Source organism: Paramisgurnus dabryanus, chromosome 23, assembly GCF_030506205.2.
Source record: "Paramisgurnus dabryanus chromosome 23, PD_genome_1.1, whole genome shotgun sequence".
NCBI classification, from domain to species: domain Eukaryota; kingdom Metazoa; phylum Chordata; class Actinopteri; order Cypriniformes; family Cobitidae; genus Paramisgurnus; species Paramisgurnus dabryanus.
In genome coordinates, this window is record NC_133359.1 from 1,058,688 (window position 1) to 1,084,775 (window position 26,088).

At 39.4% G+C, this 26,088-nt stretch overlaps 1 protein-coding gene across 3 annotated transcripts in view; it reads left to right on the plus strand.

Moving 5' to 3' along the window:
• The window catches only part of znf609a (zinc finger protein 609a), a 121,126-nt gene that overhangs the window by 35,847 nt on the left and 59,191 nt on the right, over nucleotides 1-26,088 (plus strand). Inside the window, exon 2 of one of the 3 annotated variants that reach the window (XM_065277337.1) lies at nucleotides 5,839-6,708. In XM_065277337.1, the coding sequence (XP_065133409.1) occupies nucleotides 5,971-6,708 (738 nt within the window). In that variant the 5' untranslated portion in view covers nucleotides 5,839-5,970. Of the gene's footprint in view, nucleotides 1-5,838; nucleotides 6,709-12,945; nucleotides 13,027-13,524; nucleotides 13,891-26,088 lie in introns of those variants that run through there. The other 2 variants (XM_065277339.2, XM_065277340.2) reach the window with 2 other exon arrangements.

Genomic DNA, 26,088 nt, shown 5'->3' on the forward strand with positions numbered 1-26,088 from the left:
ACCTCGGATTGATTTTCAGCCCTCGTAACTGTGGTTGGATGAGGCAACCCAACTCCTTAAACTGGACAGCTGTTTCCTTCTCGTCTCAGTTGGATCAAATGTTCCCTCAGCAGGCTTTAACACAGTTGGAGATGGTCTCTGTTTGAATTGGCTAATGAAGTTATGAGGTTGGCAGGACATTCGGGAACTACCCGTCGGGCCTAATAAGTAAAGATTAAAGCTAGAGAGAAGCTCGTCTGTGTTGTTTTTCAAAGCAGGGACGTTTGTGTGCATTGCAGTCGCAAGGTTCATAGTGTCATGTCATGGGTGTAAGATATGGCCCTTTATGTATAGGCATTGGAGAAGCAATGCATTTGTGTAATCTAACCACAGAGATCCTGGCTCTTCTGAAAGAGCTGTGATTTACTTTGATGGAGAGCCTGTCACTTTCTTTGCCCTAACATCAGCCTTTGAAAACGTTTTTTATTAGTGAATCTCAATTAGTCGATTGCCTGGAGGGAATTAAATCTGTGAGGCTGTTGAATCGGGTCAGAGGATCCTCTTGAGTAATGCTGCTTTTACAGTTTCATCTTCTTCTGTTATTTTTCCATCATGACGTTGATTGTATTTGTTCTTTTATCTGTTGTTCATCATCACACAGAAGTGAGACGGGTATCGATCCTGAGCCCTGTCATCTTCGCAGAATTGGCCGATTTATTATCTCCTCACGTGTACCCAACGAGCAGAGGCGTCCTGTGTTAATTAGGCCTGTGTCGTGTTGGCTGAGGTCAGGAGCGCAGGCATGTGCTGAGGAAGCTGAATTAGTTTAGGTGTTATTTACAGCCCATGAAAGGACACCAGTACCTCAGTGTTGGGCTTAATAGAGGACATTGTGTACCTGTGCTTGGTGAACTGGGTTGTATTTGGGCAATTAGATTATTTTATTGCCTTCACCCGCCTTTGTGCAAGTGTTTACCTTGGGCTGGGCATTGTCACACAGTGTACCATAAAGACTGCAGCAATGTGTCATCTAGGGCGGAAACAAATAACCGATTAACATCAATAATGAAATTTGTTGTCGAGCTGTCAGGCGCTGTTTCTTGAAACCTCATGAGCTGCATGTTTATCAGGCGCTTCTTCTTTTCACTGTGTGACCAGCTTGGTTAAAAGCACGGCAGTGTTGCCAGGTCCTCAGTCTTTCAGCAGAGATCTGAATTGGTCTAATTTTAAACTGTTTTTGCGGGTTAGAGATTGGTTCAGTAGTTGTTGGTATTTGGGTTGTGAATAGTCATTGGGATGCTTTTGAACTAATTTTAAATGGCCATTGGGCTGGTTTTATTATGCAAATCTGGCAACCCTGACAGGAAAATGGCAAAAGCGCAAACGAGCGCTGATTAATAAAAGTGTAATTTCTTTAATCTAAGCGAGTTTATATTTGTTTAATTGTTGTTGGGTTTTTATAAAACTAGTATGAACAACAAACTAATCATCTGTTTTAAAGTAAGTGGGAAATCCAGGTTTTTATTACTGTAACAAAGCATGTATATCACTTTCATACCATAATGGCTTATTTATTTTGTTAATAATGAATAATATTAATTCTCATCAAGGTCTAAAGTTGACTGTTAAAATAATTTTTCTACAGATTAATAAACTTTCTTCAGCACATCCCCGGAGACTTAATACATTTAGTTTATTTATGCTTTGACATTTAAAGATGTTTAACTATTTAAAAGCTGCACAACCTTTTTATTTAAGGCTTACATTACAATATCAAAAAGATTATATTAATATTAATATTATATTAATAATATTTGTTTTTTATCCGATTAATCGATTATTGGAAAAATAATCGCCTGATTAATCGATTACGAAAATAATCGTTAGTTCAATCCTAGTCTCATCTGATGTCATATAAAATATAAAATATTAGTTTTATTTTTAGGTATTACGTAATGTAAACTTGATGCTAGACTCCTAACCCTAACCCTAATCAAGTTCTCAGTACAATGAGAAAATAATGAAACAAGATTTAAGTATACCTTTCATTTTTTCTTACCGGAATATCCAGAAATAAGCTTTGCCAGAACTATAAAAAGTGAGGAACCAAATGAAAGATATGGTTAAGTACTGCCCACCATTACATAGATTTACCATTAGTCAAACTGTGATATGAATATTCATGTATGACAGATATGAGGCAAACATCGTTTAATTAGTTTTTAATTTGCAATAGCTGTGCAGGTGTTTGAAGTTATTGTCCATCAAAGACATCAGAAACCATACAGCACAGTCACATATGTCAGCTCTAAATAACTCTTTCCTCTTTAAAGTCAGCACAATCTCCTCATTCTGTTCTTAATTAGTTGTGCGTGTGAAACTGTGACAGCCGCTTGCATCATTGTCTCATCTGTGTTGGATTAGATGAAGTTTTCTGAAGGTTTGAGTTTTTATATTTATTCCCTGAACCTTCAGGAAGACACATTAATGTAACTGCAGACGACTAGCCATCTGCTTGCGTTATTTTATTGTGTTCACGTACAGAAGAAATATAAAGAGCACCAATCGCTGCTAAAGTTGATCGTTTAGCTTGGTGATCTGCATTTTCTGGTTCATATTCGGCTCATATTAATAAGGTAATAAAGACAATATTAACTACTGTCAGCATTGCATTATGAGCTCATCTTACAAAGACTGCAATGAGCGTCACATTTCCGGCTGACGTCAGAGGTATTCAGGCCAATAACGACTTACAGATTAGCCGGCCAATCAGAGGACACAACGCTTTACAGATCAATGAGGCATGGCATAGAGGAGCAACAATAATGTACGATATGTTGAAAATAATTGTGTTTTTTTTTTAACCATAAACCACACAAACACATTGTATTATTGCACATAAACAAAATAACGTTGTTTTTAGCAATGTTATGGTGCTCTTTAATTAAAATTCATATCCACTCTTGACGCTAGTATGTGAAGATTGTGTTCTAACAGGATTTACACAATAATTATATGTTTGACAAAATCACAGTTTATTTGTAGAAATTGGGAGAACTTGACTAAACGGATGAGTTATGTGTCACACTGTCACTAGTTGCGTTGATCTACTTGTGGGCAGGGTCTAATTGATAACAAGCGGTCTTGTAAAGTGAGAGAAAACGGCATTTGTGAAATGTCACTATCTGTTGATCTCTAAGAGCCGCAGGCATCAGGTGTCATGTGAAAATCGTGAGATCGATGAATGACTAATAGTGGAAGTGAGTTTGATCTTGGCTTCCAAAAGCAGACGTTTGGATTTCTTCCTGCAGAAAAGCCTCCGTGTTCCCTGCTGGACCTTGGGATTACTCCAGACCACTGATTACTGTCCTCATTCAACCATCTGTCTTCATCACTATCATGCTTTTCAACTTAAGTACAGCTTAGTTTTATTAGACAACAGCCAGACTGTAATGTACTTAAAGCAGTTTGTTTTGTGTACAGCCTCTTCAGAATATTATAAGCTACCACTTTGACCTTTTAAAGGCATCTGTTATACTACTGTCACATATTACATGAATAATGTGTATTAATGCTGTGTTTGTTGATGCTTCGTTTATAATACAAAAAGACTTTTATAGAAAACAACATTTTTTTTTAGACCATGGGCATCTTTGGCATTTTAACATGAACCTATTCCTCTTTAAAGGGATAGTTCACCCAAAAATGAAATTTCTGTCATTATTTTCTCTTTCTTATGTTGTTCTAAACCTAAAAGAATTTATTTTTTGTGTTCATCAAAAAAAGAAGAAATTTTGATAAATGATCATAAGCACACAGCTGGTAAAAAACATTGATTCCATAATAGGAAAAATAAATATGATGAAATTCAGTGGGAACTGTTAAATCCATCCACGCTTACCGTATTTTATCAAAATATCTTCATCATTTATCACAATAATTCCATATTTGTTTTTTCTACTATGGAAGTCAATGGTTTTCACCAGCTTTGTTCATCAGAGTAAATGATGACAGAATGTTCATTTTTTGTGTAATTTATCCATTTAAAGTTGTTCAGGGTCATTCATTTAGCGAAATAAGTTTGTGTTTACAGTACTCAACTTTAACACGTGTATTTATGTACTCATTAAAATGATTATAAATAATGCTATAAAGCGTAATGTGTGTTAAGGATGAGCTGTGCACTGTGGCGGTTACATGTTTGGTTTTGATGTAAACTGGTGTGGATGTGGGAGGAAATTGAGTCCATGTGTGTTGTGATGAAGCGTATGCCTGAAATGGTCAATGGACTGATGGTGACTGTGAGTATTGAGCTTAAACAAACACATTATGTGAGATGTTCAGAAATTATAACCCAATGAGTTTAAATAGTTTTTAAATAGTTAGTTTAGTTTAGTTTAGCATAGTATATATTATTGTTTTATATTCTGGTAATGTCTGAAAAATGTCTTTTACCTTCACAAATTCGAAACATCACAATTTAAAAAAAAATGCTTTAGCATCACACTGCTATATTCCAAGAGTAAACCAGATTTAAGTTAGCAGTTTAGTAGACTAACCCAGTGGTTTTTCAAATTTTTCGGTGTGCGGCCCCTCTGTGTGTACGGTGCATCCCTTGGTGGCCCCCCTAAAGACATAAAACATTTCAGAACTTAAAATTTGAATTAAACAAATCGATAGATCGATATATCGGCCGGCCGATATATTGGGCCGATATTTGCGAGTTTTATGTCTATTGGCATCACCCGATATGTGGCTGCTGTGTTCGCCGATTTTTTTCGGCATCATTTACAAACAGAGAGGAAGCCGCAAGCGATTGCAGGTCATGTGACTTAAAACAACCAACCTTTCCATGACAACATCGAAAGCTCGGCCTAACAGCTGATCATAGCTGAACAAAGCGGGTTTTTATTTTTTTCATCTCTATGGGGCAGTTTCCCGGACAGTGATTAGACTAGTCCTAGACTAAAATAAATGTAAGAACTGTCCAAACTAATAACATCTCTTTTTAACGACATGCCATTTTTTACATAATTTTTATGATGTAAATTGAGTGAGCAAAAGCAGTATCGTCATTGGCTTAGGCTGATGAAACAAAAATCGGCATCGGCACTGAAAAATCCATATCGTTCGATCCCTAAATCATATTATATAAAATTATACAATGCAGTGCTGTTGGTTAGTAGCCTTATTCTTTTAAGGTTTAATTACACAGAATTTATGATAAATTAATGCTTTTTTATAAAATGTCATTAAACTGGGGCCCCTCTGGTACCATCTCAGGGCCCCCAGTTTGATAACCACTGGCTAAACCATTTAAAATATCTCTGTGGATTTATTAACTCTCCCCGCCATTAAGGGGTTACTGTATCTCGTCAATTAAGAGAAAACACTTCCCTGCCAATCCATATTTCTGCTATTATCCACTAGGTGTCGCTCTTACACAACTTATGAGACAGTGAAGCATCCACTGATCCAAAAACAGTAAAAACTCTGTGTATGTTTTGATCATCGTTCTGAATTTGATCTCTAACAAAAGTCCTTTACAAAACTGCAATTATCTCAGCTTTTTACTCAAACTGTGGTCTTTTTGAAGAACCCTACCCATATATGAGAGGTGATGAAAAGAAAACAAATGAAGATATGATGGAACTTTTTTTTTTAAAGCCGAGGGTCTATTCTTATATTTGATATATTGTATGTTTATATACTTGAAGAAAATTTTCTGTAAGGCATAACATTTTTGTGAAAATCATAACAAATTCTGGCGCTGGCTGGCAACTTTTTTTTAAATGCTGGTCAGAAAAAGAGATACAAAAACACAATGTCAATGTCATGTTTCTGTTTTCTCCCCTGCAGGGTAACAATGTGGGTAACTGGGATGTGGAAACCAACAGGACCCTGAGGCTGATGTAAACGCCCTTCCTGACTGCCTCAGCCCTCTGAGAAGGTCAGAGCTCCCTGTGGCACGCTTGGGCCGTTGGCACTAAGATGTCCCTCAGTAGTGGCACTGCAGGCGGGAAAGGTGTGGACTCGAATGCGGTGGACACTTACGACAGTGGGGATGAGTGGGATATCGGTGTAGGCAACCTAATCATTGACCTCGACGCTGACTTAGAGAAAGACAAGCTTGAAATGTCTGGCACCAAGGACGGGGACGGAATGGCAGCAGCGCCTAGCGCCGTAGCGGCGTTGCCTGACAACATCAAGTTCATTAATCCTGTGCCGCCTCCGCCCATCAAAGACAGCAAATCCAAAGCTAAACGTAGCAAGAATTCCAAGGACAGTAGCAAATCTTCAACCCCTGACGGGTCTAAGAAAGACACTCAGGGGCCGACCCCCAACGAAGGCACCGGGCCGGTCTCGGGAAGCAGTTCCACGACGGTACCCGCCTCCGGTAAGGGATCGGATAAAGGTGTTAAGGCCTCCCGTGGTGTTCCTAGTGGAAAAAAGGACAAAGAAAGTTCCGGGAAAAGTAAAAAGGAGAAAAGCGACAGAGTTCAAGCTGGGACCCTGCCCCCAGAGAAGGACATGGTGACTCAGGTTTTGCCTCTGGGGCAGGCCCGCAGTGCCCCGTTTGATGGGGTGCAAAATACGGACAGTGCTGAACAATTAGGGAATATAACCCTCGATGCTGCTGGAATAGTCGCACCCTTAGCTATCAAAAGCGAACCCGAGGAATTGGACAATATTGACTGCAGGAACATGAAGAAAGTCAAAAGTGAGAAGGTGAGTAAAAAGGTTTTTTTCTTCACATACAAAGCTTGAGGGTTGTGCTCGTTGGGAGTCTGTATTAGTCTGTCTGGTTTTAACTTGGATGGTTTGATGTTTCCACTTACTTAGCTTTGGCTTTCCTTTATTTTGATGAAAATTTAGCTGGAATTTCTGCTGGAAACTAATGTTATTCCATCTGTCTAGGAATGAACGAATGATTACACCCCGGTGTGCCATCCTATGCTTTGCTTTTCCTCTTGGTAGTATTCCATTGGAGAATGAAAGGGAAACAGTCATGTTTTTTGTTGTTGTGTATAACAGTGCCAAAAGAGATGTAGACAACAGTAATGTAACGTTTACTGGTTTAATGATTACCCATGACAAAAATGTCCATTGGTTAATATTACCATGTGTTTTTTTTTATTACCGTCTAACCCTGCCAGTGTCACGGCTCTCAAATGGCTCTGCCTCACTTATTCTCTTTAGTTTGTTTCTTTCTGCCTAACTTCTTGGCGAAAGCATCCGCTGTACCAGTGGAGCGAACACGAGCACATCTGGCTTGTGCAATAATAAATGAAACGTCATCGCGGCCGCTGTTGGTGATTGCGTGTTGTCGCGAGAACTGCCAAGAATGCGTCTTTCCCTTCTTGAAATTATAATTACCTGAATTGTCGAAATGCTTGAATAAGATCGTTTGGGGGTTTGAATCGAGATTACGATCTTTAAGCGATTAATCGTGCAGCTCTACTGCTATTGCATTTTAATACTGCCCCTGCCACCTTATGACAATGGATTTACACTTGGAATAAGGTAGTCTGTCATCAATGACAGCTTATTGGATGGAAAATGCCTTTCATTCAAGGAAATATTCTTAAAATATCATGATATAATTTTAATGCTGTATCGCCCACCCCTACTGTGATGTACAATGTTCATACCGTTTCATCTCTATTAGTGTGCGATTTATTGATTTAGAGATTACTGACCTTTCAGCCTTGTGTTTCTTTTTATCTCTCCAGAGTAGTTTTGGCAACTGGTCTGAATTGTAGTTTTATCTTATTTTTAAAAGACATCTCATGCCTGTTTATATTTTGTTGTTTAGAAAGTTGGTATTGCATTGCTTTTAGCAGTAGATGTGTGTATTAATATGGAGAGGATAGATATGCCTTTCTGCTTTCAACAAATTCTTCAGCAGTGAATCAGTATTCAGCAGATGTTCATGCCCACAGCATTGTGTTCCCTACATAGTCGTCCTCATGGGAGTCATTGAAATGTAACACTTGGACCCCTTGCTTACTTTCAGTTATGACAGGCAGCCAAATATAGACTTCTGTAAAGAGCAGCGTGTGCTCTTCAAATGGACTATCTCTAGAAATAATCGCACTGCAGTTTCCTTGAATTTAGTTTATCTGTGGATTCAATCGTTATCAACAATCTCTAGACTACTTATTCATGTAGACTTAATAAACTTTTTATCATTCATGTGTCTCTTTAAATTCAGTGGCTGTTTTTGCGGGAATACTTAAAGGAGAATAAAGGAGAACAGTCATGTACGCTGTTGGTTTTAAAGAAATACTTGAACCTCACAGGCTTGTGACACAGATACGCAGATAAAGTTTCGTTCTCACGGGCTTTAGCTGCTATATAAACACTGTCTGGTGTCTCTTACAGCTCAACTGCTGTTATAGTGGCTGTGATTTCTTATACTTACATGTTAAAGGCTTTAGGTTTTGTGAAAAGTGGATTTCCAACAGCTGGATTAATTTAATTCCGTACCTAGAAACGTGATCCGTTTTACATACAAGTGCAGTCCGCCCGTGCCTATATTGATTCCTGCCCCTCATTTGCAAATGACATGGACTCTGCTCAGGAGTGCGTTTCTCGAACAACGACAAAACTCGGATCCGGCCAAGAATATTGCAATTGGTGCATCTCTATTGTAAACTTCCTAAAAAAATATTTTTACAAAAACAAAAACTGGTCTGTGGAGGATACGCTACAGTAATGCAGGAAATTATCATTAAATTATTAATCTGATATGTGAACATTTTTTATCATGTCAGTGTGAAGTGTATCAGTTTGCTCATGTCTCTGATGGGTGAAACAGTGCTGAGTTGTATGTCTGTTGTTACTATAGTACTCGGCTACCAATAGCCCTATTCATGACTTCCTCTGACTGCCGCTATTGTTTTCTGGTACATTCCTTAAACAAGCGCCAGGGGTTCACTCGAGGCTTTGAGAGGGGGAACAGCTCTTGCTTTTTAACAAGCAGATCTAGAGGTGTAAGAAGGTGATGTGATCAAGTGTCAGGGAGGAGGACCGGGGCAGTTTTTCAACCGTCTCTAAAGTGGTTTTGCATTTCCACATCCCATGGTGCAGGCGGAACGCCGTGGGCTCAGACGGCGTGACAGCAGGCCGGGCTGGTTTTCCCACCTTGCCGAAGCCTCACGTGGCCATGCAGGAATGTGAAAGCTCTGTTACCCGCTGCGTACCCCTGACGGACCTAATTTAATTCCTCTCAGCGGTGACTACAACTGTGAGAGGGAGTAAAGTTTTTAAACAAGGTGTTACCAGTCTCTGACTGAACCAGTTTTAAATATCTATGATTATAGCCTGGTATAAATGCATTGTATTACTATGTGACAGCTGAGCTGATGTGTATTGTGGTTTCAGATAATTGTTTGAATTATTTTCAAACCTAGCATCTAGTATGTGACCCTGCCTGTTGAGTCACATTGATTTCAATCTTTGCCATGGCCTTACTTAAATATTAAAGATAATAAGATTATATTTACACAAAATATTCTGTGCATTATGTAAACAATTTATCACAAAAATATAATGGGTTTCACAGAGAAGGACACACATATCCATATACTGGGGTAGGGTTATATATAGAGATATAGATTGCCTTGATCTTCTGTCATTATTTCTTAAGGGCCGTTCATACTTTAACCATAACATAACCATAACTATATTAGTGTCCACATCACTGGGTGATAACTTTGTAAATTCGCTCACGCGTGCGGTACTCGCACATATCAATAACTTTTTAATTGCATTAACTAATATTGCATATTTCTTGTAAACAATTGCACAAGTTTTAATTACATGTCACTAAATGTGTAAATATGCTGTTAATGTTGCATTTACACAGCGGCTATAAACAACATCTCCTCAACACGCTGCATTTTGCGCATGTCTCTAAACCGTAAATCTAGTAGTTTGTATAATCTTATATCTTACCTTTTGGCGTAGTTAATGTAGAAGAATTAAAAGCATTACGTAGTAAAGTTCACAGCAATTGCATCAGCGCTGGATACCTGAGGTAATGTTATGTAATGGATCTCAGCAAGCTTCTTCACCGAATCATCTGTCTTTTCAAATGCGCGTACAATTGAAGTTCAAATAGATTTGATTGGCTGTTAATGGTTTATCGTTCATCAGTTTGAAATAAAAAACACTCAGAAAGTGATTCCATGCTATCTTTCATTGTATCTTTATCGTTATAGTTGTAATGTGAAGTCTGCTATTCTCTTTTTTTAAAACTATATTATTAATTGTTATAATGTGAACGGCCTTTTACAGTATGTGTTGATTCAGCGGTTTTCTGACTCCATATATATAAATGCTATTACTATATAGTAAACTCTATTAAGTTTATTACCCCAAATCCAGAAAATCTATTTTAATGTTTAAATGGTTGATCTGAATGTGCAAATGTTTCATATTAGGTTAATTTGTTGATCTTAACCTGTTTTCCAACATCTGGACCTCAGTTTGGCTGAAAACATGCTGGTCATGGGTTCACACCCTTGTAAGCCGTTGTCATTGGCTCAAGATGTGTATTAGCTGCCATTGTGGACTATAGATCAGTAGATTTGTTAGACGGGTAGAGGATAAATCCTGATTGAAAAAATGCAATACATTTGTGAATCGGTCTTGATACCTGATGTTTAGAAAAATACCTCAAAAAGTGTCAGAACAAGCATCAGAAATGCTTGTGCATTGTTTGAAATTTGTTCATTTAGGTTAATTCTAAGACTTTCTTTTCGGAGTAAGGAGGATTAGTTCTGCTACTAAATGAATTTAAGCCTTTTAGTTTGAGAAATGTCACCTTTTTGCAGATTGTTTACTTTTAAGTGTTATTCCTCAAAGATTCTTTAAATAGCCTTTATGATCTTATACGTGTGCGTGCATATTTGTAATCCTTCGAGACATGTTAAGCTTCTGACTGTGCCTGGCATCTGTTTTAGTTTCCTCGAATCTTATCAAAACACTCCAGCTTTAGTGTAAATGACCGACGTGTTCTGAATAACACAACAAGCTGTGGACTTATTTTAAACCTCAATGGAAACAGCAGCGTGCAGTGTTTCAGTAGCAATCTTTCTGCCTACACACACTGGCACGCTGTGCTCCATTTGAAGAATGAATGCTGACAGGAATACAGATTGATTTATCATTTCTCTGTCCTGTAAGAGTGTTAGTAAATAGAAAAGAATCACTTTGCTTTCTTAGCAGTTTTATCAGATGTGATTATTTGTAGAAGATGTGACCCCTGACACAGTCTCTGTATGTGAGGGCTTTGTGTGGTTTGGAAGGCTTTAGTTTTGGTGTAATCCAGGCTGACATGCCAACAACAGGATTATCTTGTCTCTTATAGGTTGGGGATGGCGGGCCACAGCCTGTCTGTCTCTTCTGCAGTCTTCCCCAAATTAAGAAAATTCATGATTAAGTTGTCCGTGTTATAGACGTGAATCATGTACCAGACCTCAAACATGTGACTTCATCAGATGTAATATTACTTAGTGACTGGAATTGTAATTTTCAGAAGAAAACAGGAAAATAAGTCCATCATACAAACATTTTTTCTTTCAAGCAGTGAGTAGATTTTGGACTGGTAAAACCTGTGTAAAAGCATGGGCAGATGAGTCCTGTGAGAAACATCAGGGGAATTTGTACGCAACCCAGCTGCAAATGCTTTGGCAATACAAATGTACAGTTTTTGTTGTGCCAATAAAGCTTAAATTAATAAAAAAAGTAAAATCGGAATGTAAAGCTCCTCTCTCTCTGCACTCAAGAGTAGGGCTGGGCAAAAAAATCTATTTTTTGATTAATCGTTTTTTTTACGTGGTCGATTCAAAAATCGATTCCCAAAGAACAGAATTTATTTCCGCAAACATTTAACATAAGATTAACGTTAATCTAATTACTAGTCTTCTTCACTTGATGTCACCTTCTTTTTTGCCTTGTGCGATGTTACGAAGGAGCGCGAGGCGAACCTATCATTCATTCATTCAGTGCTTAAAATGGTGGTTTCAGGTGCTTCATCGAGGCTCCTGGAATACCATTTGTAATGCTGCTACTTCTGTGACACAAAGGGAGTTTCTACACGAGAGCGCCCTCTGGCTTTTGGATGTAGTGGCATTTCACTGTAATTTATTCAAATTCATTCATTGAGAAAACGCGCATTTGCATGGTTAATCATCACAGCCCTAATTTTAGATTTGCAAGCAAGATGACGACGATAGTGTTTTGGCTTTTAATTAATTACCCACTTGTAAACTTCGGTTCACTGTTCTTCTTTATTAATATAGTATTTGTATTAAATTTATATTCATTGAATTGAATCGAGTATAAAAACCGACCCGAGAACCAGAACCGAAAATTTAACCGAGAATCGAAATCAAATCGATTCGATTCGATAGCTTGCGAATCGAAATCGAACCGGTCTGGAACATCTGAATCAATACCCAGCCCTACTCAAGGGAGAAATGACGGATAATTAGCAAACTTCAGACGCTGTGGAAAAAACCTACCAAGTGCAGTATTTTAAATATGTCACGTGTCTTTACGGGATTTTTATGGTATGTGTGAATGCACGTACGCACAGATTCCGGAAAATCACTGGCAGTGTAAATGAACCAAAATCAAATGATCCCGGACAAATCCCGTACACATTTTATGTGTGTTTTCCGTAATATATTTGAAAAGGGCTTCTCTCTCTCTTTTCCTGTCTCTCTCTTTTGCTCGTTCTCCCTCTTTCTCTCTCTCTCTCTCTCTCTCTCTCTCTCTCTCTCTCTCTCTCTCTCTCTCTCTCTTTCTGTGTGTGTCTGCAAGGTTGTGGAAGAGGGGGGAGAGCAGCTGCCCTGCGTTGTCAACCAGCGCATTTCCAGCTCGCCTTGTCCCTCGAGTGTGTGTGCGCGCGTGTGCGCATGTATGTATGTGTGTGTGTGTAATAGAAAGAAAGAGAGAGAGAGAGAAGCGGGGGAGGGGGAGTCGTGCAGCTCCAGCGCAGCAGAGGAAAGAACAGACCTGAGATCCATGTGCCTGGTAGGAAATGCGGTTCTTAATGCAGAGACACTGTTGGTTTTCTGTTTTTTGCCATTATTGTGTTGATGGTCCTCAAGCGTGTGCGTTGACGCACGTGGACACGCTCAGGCGACGGCCATGTTGAAAGAGCGCAAATGAAACGTGAGGCAAACGTGCTTCATTTTCCAGATAAAATAAAGGCCTGCCCAAAATATTTTAAATAAAATAGTTAATAACTTTTAAACATATTTTTATATTGTTAAAATCAAGAAAGCATATAGTACACAAGAAGAATTCACACGGCGGGGGTCAAACGAGCCCATTCATGTGTTTAGATCTGTGATATGTAACCTCTCTTGTCTCATCCGAGTTCATTCCACAGTTGAGGGAGTCCAGGAAGCCTGAACTCTATTAGAACAAAGCTCTTCCAGTCGGAATGGGAGGGGGGTGTCTGTCTTTTCCCTGGAATGCCTGCTGGTTTGGGGTGTCTTGCTTTGTCGTTTCTCTCACGCCGGACTGAGGTTCTGTCTCTTTGGTTTCATGTCTAGAGGTTTTTTGCCACACTGTAAACTTTTGACTCGTGACCTTCTGTTATCCGTTTCTTTCCGTGACTCTAGTTTTTCTTCTCTAGTTCCTCCCTTTTCTCTCACCCCTGATGTAACTTTGGCACGGAGCCTCGACTCTTGAACGGAGAGGCTGTTAAACTCACTCGCCGCACAATTTGTGAAAGCTGCCCCTGGGTATTTTAGGCCCCTGGGTTAGCAAGACAGGAAACGCCCATACTGTCCTGTCTAGAGCTCAGACACGCATACGGAGAAAGACTCGACTGAGCTGCCGTTATGAATGCAGAAGACATCCAGACAGCAAACATCATCGTTTGGGAGGGTAAGAGCTGCGCGTCGACACTTACTGCCATTAGCTGGGTTTTCTAAAGTCAGCAGGAATCTGTATCCTCTCATGGTTGCCTTTTAAACCTCAAACTGTCATGCTAAAATGTCATTTAGGGGCTCATTATACTTCTGCGTAGGGCCTACGCCATAGCCTTAACACTGTCGACTTGACGCCATAGGCTACGTGCCAGTTTTTATTCATACTTCTGCGCCATTGTTTGCGTCGAGGTGCCGTTACACATCCAGTATCCACGCATCTTCTACGGCAACAGCTTAGTAAACTCACAAATGATGAAGAAGCTTGTGTATGTTATTTAAGAAGTCCAGCATAGGTTGAATATTGTTGCAGTTTGAGTTAAATATCACATCTTAACTTCGCCCATCTGTGTTTTTACTGTCGTAAGCAGAAATCCGTATGAGGAAATGCGACATAGCACTTTTTGACCTGACGTCAGGGGTCAGGCTACGCCGTAGGCTACTGCGTAGGTTTCGCGTGTCTGTGTAGGCTACGCCGTACAGTTGAGGTAGAAATATAAAGCCTGCTTAACAAATGGTGTGGTTTTATTGTTTATTTGTTTTGGCAGGGAGTCAAATCATTCCCATTATAATCACTGTACCCGTCTATGTTGCATGCTTAGTGACGTTGTGCTACTAAAGGCGAGATCATAATGTGTTGTTGTCTTCCAGTGTAGATTGGGTGTAATGTGAAGTTTAACATTGGCAGAATATATTAGAAATGAAGGCATTCCAGCAGGTCAGATTTTTGCATTCTCGACAAAATTGACGCTCCAGAACAATTAAAAATAAGTGTAGGCAGAACGCACAAATGCTCCCTGTATGAATGTTAGGGCTGGGATGATTCATACTTGTAATATTTTTATGAAGCCCATTCTGAATACAAAGGCGATGTTTGCACAGCTCTTTCATGTATTATGGCTCTTTGATAAGTTGGAAGTCATTATCAATCTTTAAGTTTGAGCCGTTGATAATATGGTTTTGGAAAAGCAACATTCGTTAAACATAATCATTATAAATATTCTTTATTACCCTGAAAAGGTTTGATGAACAGCGATATAAATATGCTTATAGGCATTACGTGGAGCTGCATGTTTAAATGGTTCTTCTTCTGCAGCACATATTGAGTTTCTGCACGAGAGCGCCCTCTGGCTCTTGGATGTAGCGGCATTTAATCGTAATTCATTAAGAAGCATAGCAAGCGTCAACGCACGATTAATTGTCCCAGCCATAATGAATGTTTCATTAGATTCAAGATTTTCTTCTGTTTTCTTCAATGTTTTCTGTTCAGGGTTTTCGTTTTGGCATGACCCTGAAAACTTGACACAGTGGTCCTTGGAATGCAAACCCTAGAGAGAAGTCTTTGTTTAATTATAATTTTAATGGTCACATTTTTTTTGTTACGTTTAAGTGTGGTGACTTGATAAAGAAGTGAGATCAGTTTGTGTGGACTATAATCTCTGTAAATGAATCAAGACGGAAGAACTTTTTGAGTCAATCGGTTAATTGTGTTTTAAAAGAGAACATGAGCGTATCTGTTTCACACTTCATGTCTTTGTGCTTTTGTGTTATTGTGTGCCGCTCCCCTCACATTGCTCTTGTGTGTAAACAGCCTGGTGTTAACCGAGGTCAGGACTTCACAAAACCACAATGGTTTATTCATGTGCTAGCTTCACCCTCTCTCTCTCTCTCTCTCTCTCTCTCTCTTTCTCTCTCTCTTGCTCTCGTCCTCCTCTATGCATTCACACCGAGATTGAAGAGTCTATTCCATTACATGTCAGCCTGTTAGATGAGCTTCATCTGGACCATTTATTTTTAGAGCAAGATGATGGTCCAACATTTATTTTTATTTTGGGAAACCCTTTGCAAACAGAACATGAATGTTTCAATGTAACGATTTGTTTCATGAGAACAAAGTTAAGTTTTTAGCGACATGCAACAGTTTTTATAGCTCATATGCATTTTTGAGGTAGATGGATGTAAAATGAGTTTGTTTTTGACTCTGGTATTTTTAGTGTCGGTTTTTCTGTGAAAATATCTGTTGTTTAAATGCAAGTAATGTTTTTGATTTAATACAACTTTGTCTGACAGCATATGTTTTGCACCTTTGATACGTTTCCTCTACATCCAAAATCACATTTGAGTTAATTTCATTGAAAAATAATCAGCGTTAAATAGGGTTGGAAAAGGCCGACAAGTAAATATTCAGTAAATGTCTGGAATCTTTCCATGGGAAAGCTTAATCTGGGAAAGTTTGGAAATATTCCAAATTGGATACTTAATGGGAATTCATGGGAATTATTTGGACATTTTGAGAAATTAATATAAACTATATTATATACAAACATAAATAAACATTTTGTTTTGTTTTCATTTTGTCTTAAGCAGACATGAAAGGTAATAAAAATTTTGAAGAATCCTGATACTTGTGTTTATCAAGCCTAGATTTGTTTGATCAAAAATCTTTCAGAAATTATTTAAAAAATGAATGATTTATGAAGGATATTTGACCAAATAAGTGCAGGCTTGATGAGCATAATAGACATCTTTTAAGAATATAAAAAAAGTTATTTATATTCCAAACTTGAGTGTTTTTTTTTATTAGTTTTTGGGTGTTTTTTAATGATCTCACTTAAATGTTTGTTTTTTTGTCAGTGTATTTGTCTTTACAACGGTATAATGTTGTTGCACACTTTGCACACGGAAGTTTTAAACAAATATGTTATTTACATAAATACATGCAAAGATGGACATTTTGACATTATATTGTCATTATCTCAGTTTATTCCCATATATTCCCATGGAAAGTTTCCAGCCTTGAAAATTTCTGGCATTTCCCAACCCTAGAATAAAAGAAAGTTAAATAGTTAAATAAATTCACTGCTTTGAAAGAGCTCAACACATCACTGCAGGTTTGTGTTTTATTATCGTTTATGAACTCGTCTCCGAGTCTAAGATCACAGAATTCTCATTTAACAAAAATCTTTACTTAATTTCAGATGATCACTGACAGTTGTTAAGATATTGTTTGCCAAAAGACACCAGTGTTGGGGCTAGTTACTCAAAAAAGTAATATATTACGTATTACATATTACTCTCAAAAATAGTAATGCCTTACTTTACTTTATTACTCCCTGGAGAAAGTAACTAGTTATATTACTAGTTATATTACTAGTTACATTTTTTTCTGGACAAGAATGTTTATTTGGGCAAGCCACGGCCAAGAAAATGCTGGCTTCCTTACCCGCTACCAGACGTGGGGCACAGCGTTCGGAGAAACATTAAAGAGTGTGCACTTCACCGTCAAGTTATTTTCCATCCGTTGAACGTAATAAAATATGACTGAATCTCCACCCGTCGAAACTAGCTTTCTGTTGCTGGGAACCTTCCTCTGAAAAAGAGCTTGCCGTTGTTGACGCTTCCATTTTCCCGATCTGTCTTTGAGTGTGCCGCTGCCGCTCTGTGCTGCTGGCTGCCGGGTGTCGACCAATCGGTGATGGTAAATGATACCTCGTGCCAAACTTAGACCAATCACTGTTCCATTCACGCCCACCTCCCCTTCCCTTTTGTTCTCTGTGTTTTGTGCCTTGTGTGATGAAGGTGCTACTGGCGAATGTAACTCAAGTAACTAGCTCAGGAAAACTGTAATAATATTACCATTTTGAGACAGGTAATGCCTTACACTACTAGTTACTGAAAAAAGTAATATTATTACAGTAACTAGTTACTTTGTAACTAGTTACACCCAACACTGAAAGACACCATGCTAATGTCTTTCTAATGAGCATTAAATTGAGCTGCTATGTGTGTTAAAAGTGTTTCTGTTAAACTGACAGCTGAACGCTCTGGCCGCCGTTGGCCGTGTTCTCATTTACAGTACATGTACCGCACACTGGTAATGAGCTCAGCCGGTGTCATATTCCCTCTTCCTCTGCTTTATCCGTACGGTCCGGTCCAGTGAGTGACTGTGCATGGAAAAACGTTGCTTTCCCTCAGACAGGTACATTGACAGGTTAACATTTGTCTGGGTCTGACTCTGATGAGGTCGGACTTGTAGAGAGGTCTGCTTTAATGAGATAACCCTACTGTCACAGAGAGGCTGACATACGAGGAAATAACTAAGAATGCTTGGTGTTATGGTGTTTGAAGTATGCAGACTCTCAGAAATTATGCATTTTTGAGGACTGCCTGTGAGTTTTGAGGACATATTTAGCCTTAAATACAGAGTTGTTGTAGATTGTGTACTAGAGCTTTGTTGGTGGAAAAACATTCAGTTTTTTATCTGAGAGTGCAGTCATTTAGTGAAGTTTTTCAACTAGCTGCGTGCTGGAGATGCTAATGGAGAGAAAACAACCCAGACATGCCCTTTTTTATATATCTACCTTGTTAAAAATGTATCAGGCATAAATGTTTAAAAGCATGTGCCAGTTTAGTTTAGACTGAGTTTACTACACCTCTCACCTCATCTCTCCACAGTATCCAAACTTTACAGCCACACAAACACAAAGTTTTCAGAGCGGCGGTATGAAAAAGCTTTGTTTAAACACCTGGTTGCTTGAGATGTCATTTGCTGTTTATTTAAAGGTCTAAAGTATTTATTCTCTGTTTAAACATGAGATCAGTAAATTAGGTTAGTTAAGTTTAACTCTTTCACCGCCATTGATGAGATATCTCGTCAATTAAGAGAAAACGCTTCCCCGCCAATGACGAGATTTTCCGGTCTTTCCGCAATACCGCTATTATCCACCAGGTGGCGCACTTCCGCAACTTATACAACCCGGAAGTAGCACCTCACGTGAAAGAGAAATAACTCCGTGTATGTTTTAAGATCGCTCTGCATCTGATCTTTATCAAAAGTCCTTCGCAAAAATTGAATTATCTCAACTTTTTGCTCAAAATTGGGTGTCTTTGAAGAAACCTACCCATGTTTGAGAGGTGATTACAAGAGAACTAATGAAGGTAGAATGAAACGTTTTTTTTTTGTTTGAAAGCAGAGGGTCTGTTCTTTCATCTGATATGTTGTTTGTTTATATATTTAAAGAAGAACATTTTCTGGAAGGCATTAAACTTTTGTGAAAATCATGGAAAATGCTTGCGTTGGCCGGCAACTTTAAAAAAAAAAATGCTGGCGGGGAAAGAGTTAAAAACAACAATGTAGTAAAAAACGAAAAACGTAAAAATGTACAAATGACAAAGTTATCAAGAAGATCTGCGTTTATGTTGATCCGCGAAGATGACTAAATGGACCACTGGGTGGCGATGTTATCATGTAAAGAAAGACTTCAAACATCCACACATATGCGTTCTTCTACAAAGGGATTGATACACAAAACGGCGAGCGATGATGTAGATTTATTACTTCAAGTGACTGAACCATAAAGTGATGAAATTTTATAAACTTTATTGGAGAAGCGTTTATAACATCACCATTGTTGTTTTGGTTATACTCGCACATGCCCATTAACATAAAAATGCAAAAACCTGCCCTTTGAAATCCATCTTCAAAAGTTTTCAGGACAGAAAAACGTTGCGTCATGTAAATGAACAGCCTAACAACTGTCCTGTCTATGGTTGATTTTGTTACGTTGTAAACAGCCCTTTAGAAACATGTTACACAGGCACAGATGCAGTAGTTTGGTCTTATTTCGGCAGTGTTCTTTATGTGTGTTTTTACATTTGTATAGCGCTAATCTCAGTTCTCTGTCCAGCTAAAACTTGCATGTGGTTTAAATCAAATATATAGATATAAACTTATAAACACTTTAACTACCATCAACTGCGTTTTCTTGTGTCACCGCTGAGAATGTAATGTGTACTTGTGTTTTGTGAGATGTTTTTGCGTTCATGTTTTTCTGGCTTAATGCCAAATGATCTTGAGCCGTTTATCCCTGAGTCCTTAGCAGCTCTGAGCTCATGAGGTTAAACATCTGTGCTTCCTCACAGCTCTGATGTGCCGTGTCTCTCTTTACAGTCGTGTAAGCAGATTCTCACATCTCCGGCCCACACACAGACAAACAGATTGGTAATGTGGCAGCAGAGGTCTTCCCTTTTTACCCTCGCGTTTATTTGGGCTCTCGTGGGATTGAGCTGCTGGTAGTCGTACTCGCAAGGAAGTTTTCTCCAGCCATGTGTTTTGGAAATGTATTTGCAATGTTAAATTGAGGCGCTTTGACTTTGTTTTACTCACACGCTGCTGACTTTAGATAAAGTTTTTGCTTTCACCTAGCATTTTGGGAAGTCTTACTTTAATTCAATTCAATTCAATTTTATTTATATAGCGCTTTTCACAAAAGTCAATTGTTTCAAAGCAGCTTTACATATATAGAAGCAGTGAAAAGCACAGAAAACGACAGATAGCACAACAGAATACATGATAGCATGAGCAGTTAAATTTGCTGCGGCTATGACTCAATATTATAATTGCACGTATTACTAAAGCAACGTATAGAAGAGGAAGCTAGGTAAAGCCCAAAAAGGCTGCCTCCCCGGGGTGAAAAACCCCCTAGGAGAAAAAAAAACCCCGTGCTTTTATCCGAGGAAAAATAAGTCCTAGGAGGGAAAAACCCTTGGGAGAACGGAAATGGAGATTTAGCGGAGATTAAGCGGTTCTGCCGGTGATCGTTGGTCAGGTATCAGCTGGGCATAACGTTGAAGGACGGCCAGTAGATCAGAGGTGTGCCGACTTTCACATCTACCGGGACTGGGTCTGTTTGTCTCGTCCTCGGGTCGAGGACGAGACAGGGAGAGAAAAACAAAATCGTATTAGCGTAGCAGCCGTTCATATGTATTGAAGTGTCACACAGTGATGTGGTTTAACTCAGCTTAGTTCCAGACAGACTAAATATTGCGGCATAATAATATTATCCACAGTTGAGGATTTAGCAAATTGGGGGCCCAATGCGAGGGTATATATGGTAAATAAGGGTCACCTTCCGATCTTTAAGAGAAAATGAAACCTGACGACCCGTTTGACTAAGGCCTAAAGCCCCACTGTCGTCGTTAATGCAGGTTCAGTGGCAAACGGGTCTATATTGTATACCATTTACAGGACCAGGAGAAGACGCCAAAAACATCGCAACCCGACCATACGTGTTAACCCGTTTGACTAAGGCCGGAAGCCCCACTGTCGTCGTTAATGCAGGTTCAGTGGCAAACGGGTCTGTATGGCATACTATTCATAAGACTTACGATAGCGCCAAAATCGCAGCCCGACCATACGTGCCAACCCGTTTGACTAAGGCTGGAGGCCCCACTGTCGTCGTTAATGCAGGTTCAGTGGCAAACGGGTCTGTATGGCATACTATTCACAAGACACACGAAAGCGCGAAAAACGCAACCCGACCATACATACCAACCCGTTTGACTAAGGCTGGAGGCCCCACTGTCGTCGTTAATGCAGGTTCAGTGGCAAACGGGTCTGTATGGCATACTATTCATAAGACTTACGATAGCGCCAAAATTGCAACCCGACCATACGTGCCAACCCGTTTGACTAAGGCTGGAGGCCCCACTGTCGTCGTTAATGCAGGTTCAGTGGCAAACGGGTATGTATGGCATACTATTCACAAGACACACGAAAGCGCGAAAAACGCAACCCGACCATACATACCAACCCGTTTGACTAAGGCTGGAGGCCCCACTGTCGTCGTTAATGCAGGTTCAGTGGCAAACGGGTCTGTATGGCATACTATTCACAAGACACACGAAAGCACCAAAATCGCAACCCGACCATACGTGCCAAACCGTTTGACTAAGGCCGAAAGCCCCACTGTCGTCGTTAATGCAGGTTCAGTGGCAAACGGTGGCAAACTATTTAATGCAATTCATTTTAAGTGTTCATGTAGAAAAGGTTTTTATTTATTTATTTGGTTGGTCTGTGTTATGACCGTGAGTGCTTTGTTCCGTGAAAATAACTATTGCGAGTTAAGAACCTTTACTAGACAAATTATGCGAATGCTTTGTTGAAGAGAAAAGTTTTAAGTCTAGATTTAAAATGATCGACTGTGTCTGATTCTCGGACATCGGTTGGTAAATCATTCCAGAGCTTAGGGGCTAAGTAGGAAAAGGATCTTCCACTTTTAGACACTTTTGATAGTCTAGGGATAATCAATAGGCCAGAATTTTGCGACCGTAGTGTGCGTGATGGATTGTATTCTGATAGTAATTCTCTAAGATATGAGGGTGCTAAGCCATTTAAAGCTTTGTAGGTGATTAATGATATTTTAAATTGGATGCGATATTTAACTGGTAGCCAGTGTAAAGATGCCAGAATTGGGCTTATGTGGTCATACTTCTTAGATCGAGTAAGTACCCTTGCAGAAGCGTTTTGAACTAGCTGAAGCTTGTTGACCTGATTTGAATGGCATCCCCCGAGTAGCGAGTTACAATAGTCTATTCTAGAGGTCATAAAAGCATGAATAAGCTTCTCTGCGTCAGATGTAGACAGTATATGGCGTATTTTTGAGATATTTCTAAGATGGAAGAATGCTGTGCGGCAGACGTTGGCAATATGACTATCAAAGGATAAGTTGCTGTCGAACATCACACCTAAGTTCCTAACCGTGGAAGATGGCACCACAGTACAGCCATCTATGTGCAATTTGTAATCTGACATATTATGTTTGTAGCGATTTGGTTCAATAATAAGTACCTCTGTCTTATTGGAGTTGAGCTTAAGAAAGTTATGTGCCATCCAGTCACTAACATCGCTAATGCAGTCTTTTAGCTTAGAAAACGTGTGTGTTTCGCTGGGATGCGAGGAGATGTAAAGCTGGGTATCATCCGCATAGCAGTGAAAACTTATGTTGTGTTTCCTGATAATGTCTCCTAGGGGTAACATGTATAACGAGAACAGGATAGGACCTAAAACTGATCCCTGCGGTACACCGTATTTAACCAGGGAGTGATATGACTCTTCCTCATTTACATAAACAAAGTGATAGCGATTGGTTAGATATGACCTAAACCAGGCTAGCGCCTGACCACTGATACCAACATAGTTTTCTAGTCTATTGAGTAGGATTCTGTGGTCTATTGTGTCAAATGCTGCACTAAGGTCTAGTAATATAAGAATTGAGATTTCACCACGATCGGATGTTAATAGGAGGTCATTTGTAACTCTAAGCAACGCTGTCTCTGTGCTATGGTGGGGCCTGAATCCTGATTGGAACTTTTCATATGTACTATTATTTGTCAAGAATGTGCGTAACTGGCTTGCCACTACCTTTTCTAATATTTTCGAAAGAAAAGGGAGATTTGAGATTGGTCTAAAGTTATTAAGTTCTCCTTGGTCAAGCTGTGGTTTTTTAATCAGCGGTTTAATAACTGCTAGTTTGAAAGCTGTTGGAACGTATCCTATTTCTAGCGATGAGTTAAAGATATTTAGAACCGGGGTTGACACTACAGGGAATACTTCTTTAAGTAGTTTTGTGGGAACGGGGTCTAATATACAGGACGATGATTTGGATGATGTGACTAGTTTAGAGAGCTCATCTATTGTAGTAGGTTTAAATGAATCAAGATGTTCGTATGGTAGTCTAGTGTTAAGTGAACTAATGGGTAGAGTGGTGGCTGCCTGGGTAGCTACGATGTTTTCCCTAATAGCCGAAATTTTGTTAGAAAAGAAGTTCATGAAGTCGTTACTATTGTGTTGAAGTTTACTATTGGTTTCTGTTTGTTCTTTGTTTCTAGTCAGTTTCGCAACTGTGCTAAAGAGGAAACGAGGGTTATTATGATTCTCATTTATAAGCTTGCTAAGATATGTAGATCTGGCGGTTTTAATAGCCTGTCTGTAGTGTTTAACACTCTGTTTCCATGCTGCGCGCCATACTTCTAACTTTGTGCTTCTATAATTTCTTTCCATTTTTCTAGCTGCCTTTTTAAGGGCTGCTGTGTGATGGTCATACCATGGAGCTGGTGGTTTTTCTTTGATTCTCTTTTTTCGAATGGGAGCAACGGCATCCAATGTGTTAGAACAGACATTGTTTAGGTTTTCTATTTCAATATCTAGATCGTCACAGTTATCTGCTACATGTTTCATTTGGGACAGGTCTGGAAGAGTGCTAATAAAGCTATCTTTAGTGGTGGAAATTATTGTTCTGGCTAGTCGGTAGCATGTTGTAGATTGAGTGATCCTATCTAGAAGTACAGTGTATGACACAAGGTAATGGTCAGAAACTGCATCACTCTGAGGTGATATTTCGACGTCATTAATATTGAGTCCGAGTGACAGAATTAAGTCTAATGTGTGATTACGAGTATGCGTTGGCCCTGTCACGTTTTGTCTAATATTGAGAGAATTTAGAACATCTATAAACGCACGTCCTAATGCGTCTTTTGGGTTGTCCACATGGACATTAAAATCACCAACAATAAGAGCTTTATCTACAGTGACTACAAGCTCAGATAGGAAATCTGCTATTTCATTAAGGAAATCTGCATGGTGACCCGGTGGTCTATAGATTGTCGCTAAAGCAAAAGAAAGCTGTTTGTGGTTACGATCAGTTATTTCCATATTTAACAACATTACTTCAAATGATTTAAATTTTAGCTCAGATTTTTGGTTTACTTTAAACATTGTGTTGTATATTGTAGCTACACCACCCCCTCTCCCCTTTAATCGAGGTTCGTGTTTATAATAATAGTCTTGTGGGGTGGATTCATTTAAACTAATGTAGTCGTCTGCTTTAAGCCAGGTTTCTGTTAAACAGAGTACATCTAAGTTTTGGTCTGTAATTATTTCATTGACAATAGGTTCTTTATTGGTAAGCGATCTAATGTTAAGAAGGCCGAATTTTAAGAATCGAGATTCATCTGTTAATGTATTGTTTTCTAATTTTATTTGAATCAGATTTGTACCAGATGTAACAAGCGGTGCCCTGTATTTATTTGTTCGGGGAACAGATACAGTTGAAATGTGCTGATATTTCGGTAAGATTGACTCGAAGTGCTGGGATATAAGTGGTCTTGACATATCACGGCAGCTAACAGATGGACGGTTAAGCCGATCCGTCTGTTTCCTGACCTGGGCCCTGGATAGTCATACTATATCAGAATTAAGACTATTGATCAGATTTTTTGTGAGTATAGCACTTCCTTCCGATGACGGGTGAAGGCCATCTCGGGTTAGGAGAAATGGTCTTCCCCAGAAATGCTTCCAATTGTCTATAAACCCTACGTTATGCTGAGGGCACCACTTTGACATCCATCCATTGAGAGACACTAATCTACTATGTGTTTCATCTCCCCGGTAGGCGGGGAGGGGACCAGAGCATATTACATTGTCTGACATTGTTTTTGCAATTTCACACATCTCCTTAATATTATCTTTGGTGATTTCCGACTGGCGGAGCCTAGTGTCATTCGTGCCGGCGTGAATAACAATCTTAGAAAACTTCCGCTTAGCATTAGCCAGCACTTTAAGTTTGGATCTAATGTCAGACGTTCTGGCTCCCGGTATACAGTCGACTATGGTGTTTGGTGCCTCAATGTTAGTGTTCCTGAGTATAGAATCTCCAATGACCAGGGCACTTTTAAAAGGTGTTTCAGCTGGTATACTCCTTAGGGGATCGAATCTGTTAGAAATTGTCGTTACGTTATGGGTCTTAGAAGGACGCCTTATATGACTATGCCGCCTAACAGTCACCCAGTTTGACCGCCGACTTGACTCTGATGACGGAACCGAGCCATGTGTATTTTGATAAACACTATGCGCGCTCGATACAGTATTTGTAATATTTATATTAGCATCTGATGTCGGAACCGAGCCATTAGTCTTTTCGCTCGATAGATTATTTGCGACAGTAACATTAGCGGTTTTGCTATCCTCAACTAGCGTTCGGATGCGCGATTCTAGTTCAGCAACCTTTTCAGTTAACCTTAATACTTCAATACACTTAGTGCATGTAAACCCCTCTATGCTAACAGCAGAAGCTAAACTATACATGTGGCAAGTAGTACATGTTACAATAACAAGCGGAGTCTTACCGCTTTCATGCTGGGCGATGGCGTCTTCGTTTACCCGAACGCGGTCCCCGGAGCTGCATCGCGTGGGGTGTTCGGTTGTGACACCCCTCGGTCGCCTTTGAACGTCTGGGGCCAGGGTGATGTTTGGCTTGCCGAATCTGCGAAGGCCGGGCAGCGGTTCCTCCACAGCTTCCCGATCGCTTTCATGTGGTTC